Source organism: Orycteropus afer, unplaced genomic scaffold (genome assembly GCF_000298275.1).
Source record: "Orycteropus afer afer isolate SDZICR_OR568_19922 unplaced genomic scaffold, OryAfe1.0 scaffold00418, whole genome shotgun sequence".
Classification (NCBI taxonomy): Eukaryota; Metazoa; Chordata; class Mammalia; order Tubulidentata; family Orycteropodidae; genus Orycteropus; species Orycteropus afer.
In genome coordinates, this window is record NW_006922005.1 from 2,659,246 (window position 1) to 2,673,294 (window position 14,049).

Here is a 14,049-nt window from a genome sequence, read left to right on the forward strand (position 1 = left end):
GGGGAGCTGTTGCATTGTGGTAAACTGTGGTCAGTGACATGAGACAAAGTATATGTGAACTGCTGTATGGAGAGTGAATTTGCTCTGTAAATCTTCACCCAAATCACAATAAATAAATAATAATAATAATAAAGAAATTTAAAACTCATGCTTTGTGGATGCATTGGGAAAAATGAAGATAAAACTTTTTTTTTTTTTTTAAGAGAAAGCCAAGACCCAATTTCTGAGAATTATAATTGTCATGTGTTTATAATGAGTGCCTATAAGCTGATTGAAGAAACTTTAAAAACATTGATCAGTTGTGTGTTGAATTGTCTTCATGTTTTAAAGATTACAGATCTTCAGCATTTGAATGCTTAAGCATTTTATCCAGTTTTTTTTAGTTACTTGTTTAAATTTAATTTGGTTTTTATTTCATCTGTAACTTTTATTTATGTCATGAACATTCATATACAGTATTATTTGTCTTCACAGTCAGACTAAGACCATGCATGAGATTTGATTCATTTTTTCCTTAGTTTAGTGCGCTTAGCTCCCCCCACTTTGTTGGTTTAAAGGCAATAATTTGGTGTAATATTTGTTTTTGAGTTGTAAATTAAGTTGGAAACAAATGGATATTAATTTTAGGTCTATTTAAGACTAAATCTTAAAAGAGTACACAGTCACATGCATGCATGCACTGTGCTTCTTGGGAAAGCAGTTATAGCTATTCCAAAGTTGGAAACAAATGGATATTAATTTTAGGTCTATTTTAGACTAAATCTTAAAAGAGTACACAGTCACATACATGCATACACTGTGCTTCTTGGGAAAGCAGTTCTTTATAGCTATTCCAAAATTTAAAATGCCAGAAAATAAAATCATTCATACTACTGGAAATAAGGTGGTAAAAGACATAGCCATTTCCTCAGTGAATTAAGTATAGTCATGTGGGCTCTTAGGTAGCTTTGTATTGCTTGGAAACTTTGTAGTTGTTATAAGAATTTGGTTATTTAAATAAAGCAGAGGTCCCCACATGTTCCTTAGTCAAGAAGCATTTTAAAGTTTTATTTTATGTGCTCAAATCAAATGCAATCTAGCCTTAAATCTTTATATAAGATGAAGCAATTATTTGATCTAAGAAAATTTAATTTTCTATATACATCTCTAATATTTAATTCATAATTATTCCCACAATGTATTAATACATATTTAATTTTTTATTTTGTTGTGGTAAGAATATATATAACAAAACATTTGACAATTCAAGGATTTTTTTTTTTTTTAATAGTCTCCTTTCCTTTTTCTCAAAACTGTATGACTAATACCCAGAGGGAGCGAGTAGTTGAACCTGTGGTCACGGGACCATAGTCACAGGGGACATCAAGCTCAATTGACATAACATACTACACAAAACATTGTTACACCTCCTACTTTGGTGAGTAGTGACTGGGATCTTAAAAGCTTGCAAGCTGCCATCTAGATGCAACGATGGGTCTCTCCTCGTCCAGAGCAAAGAAGATTGAAGAAACCAAAACTTCATGGATACAATCAGTCCTAGTGACTGATACGCCATCCAATCTGCGGCCTATATGGCTTCGAGACCAGAAGAACTAGATGGTGCCTGGCTACCAATGTCAACCACTTGGAAGGGGATCTATATAGGAGATCCTGGATAGAGAGGGAGAACAACATGGACAAAACTCAAAATCATTTGGAGAAAAAAGAAAGGGAGGTTTGCTGGTCCGATAGAGCCTGGTGGAACCACTGAGACTATGGCCCCTAGCTGCTCGTCAGGTCTGGAATTGAACCTACACCTGTGGCTTCCAGCCAAGCAAAAGACAGGCATATGAGTTGAATATTTACCTGAGGTAGATGCACTCTGTGTTAGATTGGGTTCTCTAGAGAAACAAAAAACAGCAAAGCTTATATATTTATAAAAAGGTAGAGAAATTTATCTTAGGAAAATGGCTCACAAATGTATAGAAGCTGGCAAGTCCAAAGTCCCTGGAGGAAACGTCATGCTGGAGGAAGCCTTAGCTTCCACAACTGCAGGGGGCCGAGAAGCTCAAGGCTGGCAGGCAGTACACTGGCTATTGACTCCAATGAAAGACGAATCCAAGATCTCCAGGCCGAGCAGTGGGCTGCTCACTCAAGGAAAGTTGTAGGCAGCACACCAGAGTCCTGATCCACAGAAGAATGTCTGTCTTCCCAGGATGTCCCTGGATATCCTGAAAGCAGGCCACACCCCTAGGGAAACTCCCCTTGGGCAGATTGGCCACTCAGAACACAGTCATCCGATCCCATCATGGGAACAACCACATAGAATTGGGGTCCAGCCAAGTTGACACACAGCTCCAACTATCACACACTCCTTGGAGAGAACAATCATGGGAGAAAGAAGGGCTGCTTATGCACAGGGAGACAGCTCAGAGGGCAGGAGGGCATGAAGGGATGGACACTGGGAAGTGGTAATTATCAGGAGGAAGTGGGAGGGCAGCTGTTGCATTGTGGTAAATTGTGGTCAGTGTCATGAGACAAAGTATATGTGAACAGCTGTATGGAAAGTGAATTTGCTCTGTAAATTTTCACCCAAATCACAATTAAAAAAAACCGTATGAACTAAAGTTTTCATTTTAAACCCAGGAGAGTACAAACTTTAAAAAGAAAGAGTATTTGATCTTTTTCTCTTTCATTATTTGCTGTGTCACATTTGGAAAATTAATGATAAAAATTGCTCTTATGGGAAGGTGGGGATCTGGAAAAAATAGAGACACTTAAAAATAATTTGCTTGGTTATACTGCTGTGTGTAAGTATTGGGAATTCAGAAATGAGAGAATTTATCACTGCTTTTAATGTTATTTAAATGTTACTCTAGAACGATCATCTTTTTGCAATAGAACTTCCTTGCAGAGAAGACTTTCCTTTTTTCACTGCTTGTTTGTCCATGACATATATACTCACTGCCGATGAGTTGGTTCCGAGTAGTAGCTTTCAGAGAAGTAGATTGCCCAACCTTCCTTCCGAGGAGTAGCTGGTGGGTTTGAACTACCAGCCTTCTGGTTTCATCTAACAAATGTTTATTAAACATCTACTATATGTATCATATATATAGTAGAAAACATCTACTATATATATGATACATATAGTAGATGTTTAATAAACATTTGTTAGATGAATAAATGACTCTCAATAAATATCTGAACTTTTGGTTTTAGGTGCGATACCTAGAGGAAGAGAGACCTTTTGCAATTGAGCAAGTGACTGGAATGCTGTTGGCCAAACTTAAAGAGACTTCAGAAAATGCTTTGAAAAAACCAGTGGCTGACTGTGTGATTTCAGTAAGTTTTGTTTCAGTAGTGAATGCTATTCGATCATATTTTCCAGTGTGTTAATGTTACATTGAAATATTTTTCTTCCTCCTCTTTATTTTTAATGCTTTCTGCCCTTATCCAATAAGTAACCTAAAACCATTTTGACTTTTTTTTTTTTAAAATATTACTTTGTTTAGTTTAGGATTCAATTTCTGATAATGTCTATTGTGATGATGAATGAATCTTAAAAATCTCATGTTTCTCATTAGTTAATCACAATTACACCTGCCACTATCCCTGCTATCTTTCCAGGTAGCACTTAACTTCCCATCTTTAAGGGACTTAATATTTAATGGTGAAGGATGAAAATTTCCACTTGAGAATTTGAGATTGTATATATTTTGTATCAGAAAGAAATGATGTTACTTTAGGTTTCTTAGCAAAATATTTATGATTTACCCAATCTTACTCTTCACATTCTATTATAAGTTGGCAATTAGTTTTAAGGTATATATTATCACCTAAATATAAATGTATTTTTAACTATTAAACTCAACCTTGGAAGTTCAAGATTCCCATGTCATCAGAAAAAATAGAATCAGGAATTTAACTCATTGGTAAATTTAGTAATTATATATTTTCCTACGTATTTGGGATTTTAAAATGGGAGGAGTGTTTTGTTTTCTAGCCAATTATTAATAATTAAAATTTAGAGTTTGCCATCGACCAGGCAATGATCTCTGCATTTTATGTGTAGTAGCCCACTTAATCCTCAGAGCCACTTTATAAAGTACTATATTATTAACCTCAGTTTTATAGATTAGAAAACTGTGGCATAGAGAAGTTAAATAAGTTGCTCAAAATCACACAGTAAGTGGAAAAGCCAGAAATTAGACCCATGTAGTTTATTCCTGAGTCTCTGCTTATAACTCTTCCATTATACTGCTACTTAAAAGCATGTCAGAATGGTACAGATTTTTTTTTAAATGCATTTTAAATTAAAATCTTTTTTATTTAGTGTAGTGCCTAAGGCACTTGACTGCTAACCAGAAGGCTGGCGATTCAAACCCACTAGCCACTCCTTGGAAGGAAGGTTGGGCAACCTACTTCCGTAGTGATACCACCTCAGAAACCCAAGGAGGGATAACTGTGGGTCAGGTCTGACTCAATAGCACATAACAACAACAACATAATTGTTTTATTTTCAGTCAGAAATTAGTGTAAGAGCAGAGTGATATGAACTTCTTGGCTGTTATTAACTTTGTAGCCTCTGTGAGGGTATTTTATTCATTTTGTGCACCACTTCCCTGGGGGAGTGACTGGCAGGCAAGAACGGCCATCTGAGACCTCCCTGGGTCAAGGCAGAAGGCACTCCATATCAGCATACCAGTGACCTCACCACCATACCAGCGATCACCTCAAGGATCTACCTTCAGCACCTGATTTTCTCAGTAACTTGAGCCTGCTAGGTGCAAGTGGACACATCCAGAACTACTGAAACCCAAGCAGAGAGCCCACTGATGCTCCAGGAGGGTGGACTCACTACCCCCTCAGCAGGCCACTGAATAGGCTTGGGTCAGCTTGGTGGTACTGAGAGGTCTGCGCTAAACTTTTTCACTAAAATTGGGACCACAGATTGCTGACAGGCCCTTTCCTGAATCCACACAGCTGAAACCTAGTGCGTCTTTGGCGCAGCAGGTGGGTGGACCTAAAGACAAACTCCCGAGCCAGTCTCAGTCAGGGCGGGTTGGGCTGGTGTCACAGGCAGGCAGGGCTGGAGAGAAAAGCACCTGTGGCCGGTAGCAGAGCAGTGGGCGCACTTAAAGACAAACTTCCAAGCTGATCGCGATCAGGGTGGGTTGGACTGGCCCCAGAGACAGGTGGAGCCGGAGAGAGAAGCACCTGCAGCCAATCACAGAGCCGGAAAGTTGCCTTAGGTCGGCTTTTAGGCATGGAGGGGCCTCGGGAGCGGGGTTTTTGCATGTATCTGAGCCTGGCGGAGAATGGCAACCCCCTCACAACCTGAGTCTTCCCTGAAATTGAGCACGGGCCCTTATATAACAGTATGACGTCATCAGTAGCAGCCCGCCCAAAGCCCTAGAAACCACCCATAGCAACAGCAAGCTTTCCTTTTAACGCTCCCACCTCCTCCACCAATAACTTACCTCATCCAATAGAAGAAGAAACATTCAGCCTACATAAAACCTCCCGATTCAAACTCTAAACCCACTTTACAACAAACAGAAACCCATATCCACATTCTACACAGTGATTCCAAAATCACAAAACTGCAGAGCAACCCAGCATACCTGAGTTAATAATTAAACAAAATAAAATACACTAGCTTTACCTTTTCAAAATATTAAACCATAAAACCGAGACAAAACAAATCAACATGTAACCAACAGTTAAAGACAACTTCAAAATGTCTAGGAAACAACAAGCAACTGCAAATCAAACAAAAAAACAGGACAAGGCATTAGAAGCAAAACCACAACCAAAGGTCTCATTTTACATAGAGGAAGAGGAGGCAATAGAATTATCTGAGAAGGAATTTAGAAGATATATTTATAGAGCTATACAAGAGCCTAGGGAAACCCCAAACAGAAACAAGAAGAACACAGACAGTTCCCTGGAGGAACTCAAGAAAATCATTGAGGAACAGAACAGTAAGATTAATGCACAATCAGAACTCATACAAAAACAGCAGTTAGAAATGCAGAAGATGAGTATCAAAATGCAGAAGATGAGTACCAAAATGACAGAATTACACAACACAGTGGAAGCACAAAAGAACAGATTAGAACTGGCTGAAGAACACATATCCCAACTAGAAGACAAATCCCTGGACACTAACCTGTATGAAGAAAAATCAGAACAAAGATTCAAGAGAAATGAAAAGAACCTAAGAATTATATGCAATGACATGAGAAGAAGCAATATAAGACTCATTGGAATTCCAGAACAAGAGGAGGTGAAAAAGACCACCAAGGAAGTTGTGGAAGACCTCTAGCAGAAAACTTCCCCCGAAGCTATCATGAAGGAAGAAAAGGCATTTGTCCAAGAAGCTCATAGAACCCCACACAAGATGGGTCCCCAAAAAAAAACGCTGAGGCATATTATAATCAAACTTTCCAAAACCAAAGACAAAGAAAAAAATTTTAGAGCTGCTTGGGAAAAAAGAAATATAACTTATAATAATCAAACAGGCTGAGCTCCGATTACTCAGCAGAAACCATGCAGACACGAAGGCAGTGGAACGGTATGTATAAAACACTGAAGGAAAAGAACTTCCAACCAAGAATCCTGTATCCAGCCAAATTATCCACCAAATATGAGGGTGAAATCAAGGCATTCTTAGACAAACAGAAATTAAAGGATTTTGTGAAAACCAGACCAAACCTACAAGAAATGCTTAAGGAAATCCTTCCAATAGAGAATCCACACAGAGATCAACAAAACCAGGGTATGTGGCATCAACACTAAAACCAAATCAGAAATAGATACTCAAAATAAGACCATAAAACATTGTACCTTAAAAACCAAGGAGGTCAATCAGCACACAGCAACTAACCTATCAGAGGGAATAAAACTTCTAGGTACAGACCCTCAAATGGAGAGGAAAACAGGACAATGTCTTCACAGTACACACTGTTCTAAAAATGTAGAGACAAGAACATACTCCAAGGTAACCACAGAGAAAAGTAACAATTCTTCTAAGCAAATCCTGAAGGAAGAAAAACATATGGGTTTAATAAGCACAAAACCAACTATAAAGAAGAAAAGAGGGAAAGGATTAGCCAACAAACTGAACTCGGCACAGAAAAATATAAGGACCAATGACACACCAACAACATGACAAAAAACACAATAGAATGACAGCAATCAATTCATACCTATTACTAATTACTCTCAATGTGAATGGACTAAATGCATCTATCAAGAGAAAGAGAGTGGCAGACTGCATAAGAAAAGAAGACCCATCGATATGCTGCCTACAAGAGACCCATCTTAGACACAAATATAAGAACAAATTAAGAGTTAAGGGATGGAAAAGAATATACTAAGCCAATGGAAACCAAAAAAGGGTAGGAGTAGCAATGTTGATTTCTGATAAAATAGACATTAAGGTGAAAAACATCATAAGAGATAAAGAGGGACATCATATGATGCTGAAAGGGTCAATTGACAAGACGTTACAATAATATTTATGCACCCAATGAAAGTGCTGCAAAATACATGAAGCAAATATTAACTGAATTAAAAGGGATAATAGACAGCTCTACGATTAGTAGTAGAAGACTTTAACACACCACTTTCAAGGAGAGACAGCTCAACTGGAAAAAAACTCAACAAGGATACAGAACAGCTCAACAGTATAGTCAACCAACTAGACCTCATAGACATATACAGAGCATTTCACCCAACAAAAATACAATTCACATTCTTTTCCAGTGCACATGGATCCTTCTCCAGAACAGACCATATGCTAGGACATAAAACAAGCCTCAATAAATTCAAAAGCACTGAAATACTGCAAAGCATCTTCTCAGACCACAATGCTATAAAACTAGAAATTAATAATAGGAAGAGCAAGGAAAAAGCACCAAACATATGGAAGCTGAACAACTCACTGCTCAAGAACTACTGGGTAATAGAACAGATAAAATCTGAAATAAAAAAATTCCAAGAAACAAATGAGAATGAAGATACATCATACCAAAACCTATGGGACACAGAAAAAGCAGTACTCAGAGGACAGTTTATAGTACTAAATGCATACATCAAAAAAGAGGAAGGAAACAAAATCAGTACTCTAACTCATCATCTCCAACAACTAGAAATAGAACAACAAAAGAATCCTACAGTATCTAGAAGCAAGGAAATAATAAAGATCAGAGCAGAAATAAATGAAACAGAAAACAAAAAAATCATAGCGAAAATCAACAAAACAAAGAGCTGATTCTTCAAAAAGATTAATAAAATTGATATTTTATTGGCAGACCTAACAAAAGAAAAGATCGAAATCACAAGAATTGTTAACGAAAATGGTGTCATCACAACAGAACCATCTCAAATAAAAAAGATACTGACAATATTATGAAAAACTGTATACCAATATATTTGAGAACCTGGAAGAAATGGACAAGTTTCTAGAATCATAAGACCTACCTAAACTATCCCACTCAGAGATAGAAAGCTTAAACAACCCCATAACAAGGGAAGAAATTGAACAGATCATTAAAAGAATTTCCCACAAAGAAAAGCCCTGGCCCTGATGGTTTCACTGGAGAATTCTATCAAATATTCAGAGAAGAGATGACAACTATGCTACTCAAGCTATTCCAGAACATAGAAAAAAATTGAATACTCCCAAACTCATTTTATGAAGCAAGCATAACACTAATACCAAAACCAGGGAAAGAAACCATTATAAAGGAAAACTACAGACCAATATCACTCATGAACATAGACCCAAAAATCTTTAACAGAATCCAACAACATATCAAAAAATTAACATACCCGGACCAAGTGGGATTCATACCAGGTTTACAAGGGTGGTTCAACATCAGAAAATCAATCAACGTAATCCCCCACATAAACAAAACAAAGGAAAAAGAACCATATGATTATATCAATTGATGCAGAAAAGGCATTTGATAAAATCCAACATCCATTCCAGTTTAGAGCTCTCAGCAAAATAGGGATAGAAGGGAAATTCCTCAACATAATAAAGGGAATATATACAAAACCAATAGCTAACATCATTATTAATGGAGAAAGATTTAAGGCATTCCCCTTACGAACAGGAACCAGACAGGGATGCCATCTATCACCACTTCTATTTAACATTGTATTGGAAGTCCTGGCCAGCGCAATAAGGCAAGAAAGAGAAATAAAGGACACAAATTGGCAAAGAGGAATTAAAACTGTCTCTATTTGCGGATATGATCCTGTACATAGAAAACCCAAAGGACTCATAAAAAAAACTACTGAAACTAATAGAGAGGTTCAGCAAAGTGGCAGGATACAAGATCAATACACAAAACTCAGTTGGATTTCTCTACACCAGCGTGGAGTCCTCTGAAAAAGAAATAAGGGAAACAATACCATTTACTATAGCTACGAAAACAATAAAATATCTAGGAATAAACCTTACCAGAGATAAAAAAGACCTATACAGAGAAAACTATAAAACACTGCTGCAAGAGACAACGAGGACACTACATAAATGGAAGAACCTACCTTGTTCAGGGATAGGTAGACTAAACATTGTGAAAATGTCAATACTACCTAAAGCAATCTGTACATTTAACGCAAACCTGATCCACGTTTCAACAAAATTATTTAAGGACATGGAAAAACTAATTACAATTTCATATGGAAAGGAAAAAGACCTCGAATAAGCAGAGCACTTCTCAAGAAGAAAAACAAAGTGGGAGGTCTCACACTTCCAGATCTTAAGAACTGCTATGCAGCCACAGTAGTCAAAACAGCATGGTATTGGTACAATGATAGACAGATAGACCAATGGAACAGAATCAAAAGTCCAGATATAGATCCATCCATCTATGGACAACTGATCTTTGACAAAGGTCCAAAACCCATTAAATGGGGAAGAGACAGCCTCTTTAACAAATGGTGCTGGCAAAACTGGATATCCACCTGTAGAAAAATGAAACAAGACCCATACCTCACTGCATACACAAAAACGACCTCACGCTGGATCAAAGGCTTAAATGTAAAACTCAAAACTATACATCAAAGGTAAAATAGGGGCAAATCTGGGAGCCCTAATTTACAGCATAAATAGACTGACAGGCATAACCCAGAATGTGCAGGAGATAGAAGAGAAGCTAGATAACTGGGACCTCTTAAAAATTAAATTCTTGTGTGCCTTGAAAGATTTCGTCAATAGGGTAAAAAGAGAACTCAAAGATTGGGAGAAAATATTTACCTATGACGTATCTGATAAAGAACTTATCTCCAAAATCTATAGAAAACTTCAACACCTCAACACTAAAAAGACAGATAACCCAATTCACGAATGGGCAAAAGACTTGAACATACACTTCACCAAAGAAGATACACTGGCAGCCAACACACATGAGAAATTGCTCACGATCATTAATCATTAGAGAGATGCAGATCAAAGCAATAGTGAGATATCATCTCACCCCAACAATAATAGCAAAGTTCAATAGATCAGAAAGTAACAAATGCTGGCGAGGTTGTGGAGAGATTGGAACTCTTGTACACTGCTGGTGGGATTGTAAAATGGTACAACCATTGTGGCAAACAGTATGATGTTTCCTTAAAAAACTAAAAATAGAAGTACCATTTGACCCAGCAATATATTCTAGGAATATATCCTAAAGAGGTGAGAGATAGTACACGAACAGACATATGTACACCTATGTTCATCGCAGCACAATTCACCATAGTAAGGAGATGGAAACAATGTAAATGCCCATCAACGATGAGTGGATAACCAAATATGATATATCCACACAGTGGAATACTATGCCACATTAAAGAACAATGAGGGATACACGAATCACCTCACAACGTGGATGAGCCTGGAGGACATTATGCTGAGTGAAATAAGTCAATCGCAGAAAGACAAGTACTGTATGAGCCCATTAATTGTAAAAAGACAGAGAAGAGTTTGCTGGGGAAAGGGAACTCACCTAGTAGGTTGCCGGGATGGGGAGGGAAAAGGAGGGATTAATTTCGGGCTAGTTGGGGCCTACACGCTGACATGGGTAAGGGGAGGGATACACGGGAAGGATATATGACCACCATGATAACATTAGGAAATAGGAGGACACCAAATTATGCACACAAGAGGTAGATGACAGATGCTGATACCAACCAGTGTGTCCACAATACCACATTGCCATTAACACCAAACACTAGGCTATACAGATAAACACATAAACACCTGAGATTATCAGATGGGGTCAGAGAACAGAAGTATACTCTAGACCAAGGATAGATTCAGCTGAAGCTAATCTTGCGCAGACACCAGTGAAACAAAATACATGTAGTCCTTAAAGAAACAATAGAAGACAGACACAGAGTAATCCCTCACAGACAACCAGACACTATGGGAGAGAGATCCAATAGATCTACTGCCTCAGGACCATAGTACTGGGGGACACCAGACTCAACTGGCACAACAAAATACATAAAAAGCGTTGCTCCACATCCTACATTGGTTGTATAGTGACTGGTGTCTTAAAAGCTTTCAAACAGCCATCTAAGATGTAGCTAACAGTCTCCTAGTGTCAGAAGTGAAGAACAACAACAACAACAACAAAAGGGCATTTAGAAGCAATCAGCCCTAGGACACGATGGCCTTCAAGACCAGAAGCACTAGATTGTGCCCGGCTACCAATGACAACCACTCGGGAAAGGATCAAATCTGGAGATCCTGAATAGAGTGGTAGGGAAAACGTGGAACAAAATCCAAAAATTCAATAATGACCAGAATTACTGGTCAGATAAAATCTGGTGAGACTCCCAATACTATGGCCCTGGAATACATTCTGCATCTGGAATAAAACTCACCCCCAGGGGTGGGCTCTCAGCTCAATAGTTAACAAGATGTACATGCAGACCACTCAGCTCAGGATGATGCACCCACATATTCTATGGTAATACATTCCTTAGAGCAATAGACCATGGGACACCAGAGGACCAACATTCAAACTGAGGAAATGCAGGACAAACAGGAGTCCATAAATATGAGGCGCACAGGGGGGAGGGTTAGAGGGTAGGAAGGGGAGTAGACTGGGTTAGGGTTGGACATGGCGAATGGGGAATGAAACTAAATGTACATGTTACATTGAATGTAAAACAAGCTCTTCAAATAAAAAATTATTTAAAAAATCTTAAGTTTTAAACCTGAGTTGTTATTTTTTTAATAAAAAAAATTTAGTTATTTATGATTAAAAAAGAAATACATACTCATCATAAGTCTCCTGCAATACAATTTTCCTTCCTTTGGAAAGATAACCGTTGTCAAAAGCTGAAATTGTAGAATCATTGTATATACATTAAAAAAAAAAGAACTCATTGCCATCCAGTCAGTTCTGACTCACGGTGACCCCTCCTTGGGTTTCCGAGGTGATATCTCTACAGAAATAGATTGCCCGATCTTCCTTCCAGGGAGTGGCTGATGGGTTTTTTTTGGTTAGCAGTCAAATGCCTTAGGCACTCTCCCACCAGAGCTCCTTTAACAATACCATACAAAAATGAAATCATGGTTATTATATACCTTTTTTAAAATAATGCAGTTCCATGACAAGTCAGTTTTACCTGATCCTTCCATCAACTATGTAGAATTCTATTATATAGATATACTGTAATATATTTAACCAATCTTAATTTAACACTTTGAGGTTTTCAATTTTTCATTATCAGATGAACATAAATATTTTTTAATATAGTAGATCAACACAGGAAGGTTTTAGATTAACAAACTTTTGAAATTCTCCATATTATTTTGTATTATTAATTACCTCAAATTAGTGTTATGCTATCAGGTCAAATCTTTATGGTGTAGAAATTATCAGACTTTAAAAATAAACCTAGTGCTCTGTATGTTTTTAATGACAAAAAATAAATTTAAAGAAAAAGATACAGTATTTTTCCTTATTTAATTAGATCACCACTGAACATACTGTATAGTGTGATTATTTTACAATTTTCAATTGATGAAATGTTGAAGTAAAGTATATTACATCAAACTAATACATTTAATGTTTTTAAATACCAGGTTCCTAGCTTTTTCACTGATGCTGAGAGAAGATCTGTGATGGCTGCAGCGCAGGTTGCAGGCTTAAATTGTTTAAGGCTAATGAATGAAACTACTGCAGGTAAGCATTTTGCAATTTGAAAAGCACCTTTCAGAAAAATACCTTTATACCTGTTTGTTTAATTAACACAGATCATTTTTTTAAACTTTATTATGTACTGATTATTGTAATGTTATCATTTTGGAGTATAATATTTTGTCAGAGATTAAATATCTTATTTGCTATGCTATTAGTTGCCTGTGAGTTCATTCCAACTCATGGTGACCATTCCATATGTGCAGAGTACAACTGCTCCGTAGATTTTTCAAGGCTGTAACCTTTCTGAAGCAGATTGTCAAGGCTGTCTTCTGAGGTGCATCTAAGTGGCTGGTACTTGAGCACTTAACAGATTGTACCAGCCAGGGACTTTACTTGCTATAAGAATGGCTGATATTACAGAGTTCTAGATGGTTAGGAAAAAAATAAAGTGAAAACATTAACCAAATTATGAAAAGTTAAATTACTGTGAAATTGATGATTAATGGTTTATATTACTGCACCTTATATTATAAGTACAGTGTCAAAGTGACTTCTTGTTTTCTAAGTGACTGCTGTTAAAATTAACCTAATTCTTTGATTTTACACAGTTGCACTCGCGTATGGGATTTACAAACAAGATCTTCCCCCTTTAGATGAAAAACCAAGAAATGTAGTATTTATTGATATGGGACATTCTGCCTACCAGGTCTCAGTCTGTGCTTTTAACAAAGGAAAACTTAAGGTAATTCAGTATATGATTTGCTATATTTAAATATAATCTTTAATTGCATGGACTATATGTTGTTGTTAGATACCAACTTATGGTGACCTTAACATACAACAAAATAAAGCATAATGAAACCTACTAGCCACTCTGCGGAAGGAAGATGGGGCATTCTCCTTCTGTAAAGAT

General features: G+C 37.2%; 1 protein-coding gene across 1 annotated transcript in view; it reads left to right on the forward strand.

The window, feature by feature from the left end:
• The window catches only part of HSPA4L (heat shock protein family A (Hsp70) member 4 like), an 87,091-nt gene that overhangs the window by 32,454 nt on the left and 40,588 nt on the right, over window positions 1-14,049 (forward strand). Inside the window, exons 4-6 of the mRNA XM_007953833.2 lie at window positions 3,199-3,321; window positions 13,079-13,178; window positions 13,745-13,878. Coding sequence (XP_007952024.1) covers window positions 3,199-3,321; window positions 13,079-13,178; window positions 13,745-13,878 — 357 coding nt within the window. The remainder of the gene's footprint in view (window positions 1-3,198; window positions 3,322-13,078; window positions 13,179-13,744; window positions 13,879-14,049) is intronic.